The sequence below is a fragment of the Montipora foliosa genome, chromosome 11 (genome assembly GCF_036669935.1).
Source record: "Montipora foliosa isolate CH-2021 chromosome 11, ASM3666993v2, whole genome shotgun sequence".
Taxonomy (NCBI): Eukaryota; Metazoa; Cnidaria; class Anthozoa; order Scleractinia; family Acroporidae; genus Montipora; species Montipora foliosa.
This window is the reverse complement of record NC_090879.1, coordinates 13,444,607-13,447,106: the sequence shown is the minus strand read 5'-3', so window position 1 is coordinate 13,447,106 and position 2,500 is coordinate 13,444,607. Positions and strand designations below refer to the sequence as shown.

At 37.3% G+C, this 2,500-nt stretch overlaps 1 protein-coding gene across 2 annotated transcripts in view; it reads right to left on the bottom strand.

Annotated features, from left to right (window-relative positions):
- Window positions 1–2,500, bottom strand: part of LOC137974932 (chloride channel protein 2-like) — a 33,100-nt gene that overhangs the window by 10,705 nt on the left and 19,895 nt on the right. For both annotated transcript variants that reach the window (XM_068821942.1, XM_068821943.1), the window contains exons 13-16: window positions 1,530–1,685; window positions 1,201–1,270; window positions 865–975; window positions 254–351 (exon numbers count right to left, since the gene is read on the bottom strand). In XM_068821942.1, the coding sequence (XP_068678043.1) occupies window positions 254–351; window positions 865–975; window positions 1,201–1,270; window positions 1,530–1,685 (435 nt within the window). The remainder of the gene's footprint in view (window positions 1–253; window positions 352–864; window positions 976–1,200; window positions 1,271–1,529; window positions 1,686–2,500) is intronic.

Here is a 2,500-nt window from a genome sequence, read left to right as displayed (position 1 = left end):
TCGCCAGCAATTAACTTCAAGCCAATTTCAGTGGTGCAAACACAGCATCTAAATTTGAAAAAGTTAGCTACCTTTTTCAAATTTCAATGCATGTTTAAAATCCTTTTCACAATGTACATGTATACTAGCTATAGGGGACACAAGACAGTGCACTATCATAGCCTCAGGAAACGCCACTATTCATAGCATCAGTTTTCAATCTTCCTTCTTAGCATCAACTCTAGCAAGACTGTACCCATGTCATTCAACTCACCATGACAGGCAAAATATGAGTGATTTGTCCAGTTAGCTCAAAGACAATCACAGATGTAGAAATGGTGTGGGTAACTGCTGCTGAAAGTGCTGCCGCACCTAGTCAATTACCAAAGCAAAACAAACAGAAAAGAAAAAAGTAAACCTTTTTCAACACATCTGTACAAAAATTTATGACTTCACTTGGTTAATATTACCTACTTCAGAACTAAGATGGGATTAAATTCACAGCATCAACTAACTGAAAAGTTCTCCAGAAAATCGTTAACTATTGCAAGCCGTTAACATGATCCCACTCTGTGGAACAAACGACAATCTCCATGCATGTACAAACAAATTTCAGTTCATAAGTTGGCAGAGATTAGAAGAATCAAAACCTGCCAAAGCAGACGGGGTAAGTAATTTTCCTGAACCACACAAATCACTATTTTCATTGTACTTCATGTCTACTACAATCCTATCAGTGCTTTCTTGACAACCATTCATTACTCCTTATAGTAAACTTTCATGACAACGATAATGTTATTATTTACTTGCTAAGGAAAACCATGAGAATACCACAAAAATTAACACAGGTTATGACACTCCTGATGCAATCAGCCGCAAACTTACCAACAACAGCATATCCCCCAGGAACAATGGGTGTGTAGGTATCCCCTGAGCTCACGCCATCTGGAAACCATGTGGCCATTGCCTCACCCGCAAGACGGCCAAATGCAGCACCTACAGATTAGCCAACATAACCAGTCAAGAGAAGTGAAGATTTCATATTAATATGTTAAGCCCTCTATCCTGATAACAAAATTTTTTAAAACCACAAACCATACCTTTGTTACTGCATGTAAACTGTGTGAATCAAGAATGGCTTAGAACTGCACCATCAACATTAAAAGGGAAACAACAATGTCTAAGTTCACTCTTACCAATAATAATTATTACAAGACTTACCAATTAAAAAGACAGGGAAGAAAACACCAGCAGGTATAGGTAACGCTACACACACTGCGGTCATAATAAACTAAAAAAAAAACAACAACATTGAGTTCTTCACTCAAACTGTACCAAAAGATAAACAGACAAGGTTCAGGGGAGGTGTGATGTGATCAGGTGCAATTTCGAGAAAAACTTTTTGCTTGGTCTTTTTTGTGTGAGATATGAAAGCATGCTCTTAGACTACCTTGTCTGGGCTAAATTGTTTAAAGCAGACCAAACTGAGTAAGAGATTAGCAACCACTTGTTGTGGAACAATTCTGGTAGTAAGTTTATAATTAACACACCTTGAGGACGATAAAAATGACCAAAGTGACATAGATATTTGTATTAGCACCATCCCAGTGCTCTAACACTTTCAGACTGGCTTCATTTTCAGAGTTCCTTGCTTCAGACCAGGTGATATTAATAAACAGTTCATCTATGGCTTGCTTGGATGTCAGCTAAACACGTAAGGTAACAACAATAATGTTTAGCAAATTTGATTAGAGCGACTTTCATACAACCTTGAAAAAAAATTTGCAATTAATTTTGTTTCACAGAAACAAAGTTTGGCAAGATTAAAACAAAGCTTCTCCTTATTCTCGCCAAGGAAATTCCTAATATGGGCAGTAAACAGTTCGAATGCCCAATCACATTGCTGCATTTCAAATGACCCCAAAGCAAAATGACGATCGCTTTCCAGAAAGTTCCATGGAGAGATGACGTTGTTTGCATCCGTGTTTTCTGAGCCAATAATAATTTGTGCTCATTTGTTTTTGTTGATAAGCCAATTAAATGTTTTGCATTTTTGTTCACATTCTGTTTTTACGTTTATTTTTCAAGGTCATGTGAAAGTCACTCTATCCCCTTTGCCCCCTACCCCTTCTCACACTTTGCTAAATAAATGTTTAAGAGTCATTTCTGTATTGAACAGGTGGGGAATCATTGGGACACCCATGGGAAGCAGAAGGGTGAATAATACGTTCATTGTACCACGCGGAAATGGAACTGCAAATGTTGTGGCAATAACAATGTGAGTGATTCCATGACAACAGATATCAATAAGATTCTACAGTTCAACATAAACCCTTTGCATAAATGGCGCCCAAATTTGAATAACAATACTTGATACATCCTTAGCCTTGTGTTTATGTTTCAAGACAAAGGATTTTTCTCATGAATGTGAGGCTAAGGATGTATCAAGTATTGTTATTCAAATTTGGGCGCCATTTATGCAAAGGGTCTATGGTGGATGTTAGGAACGCAATAATAATAA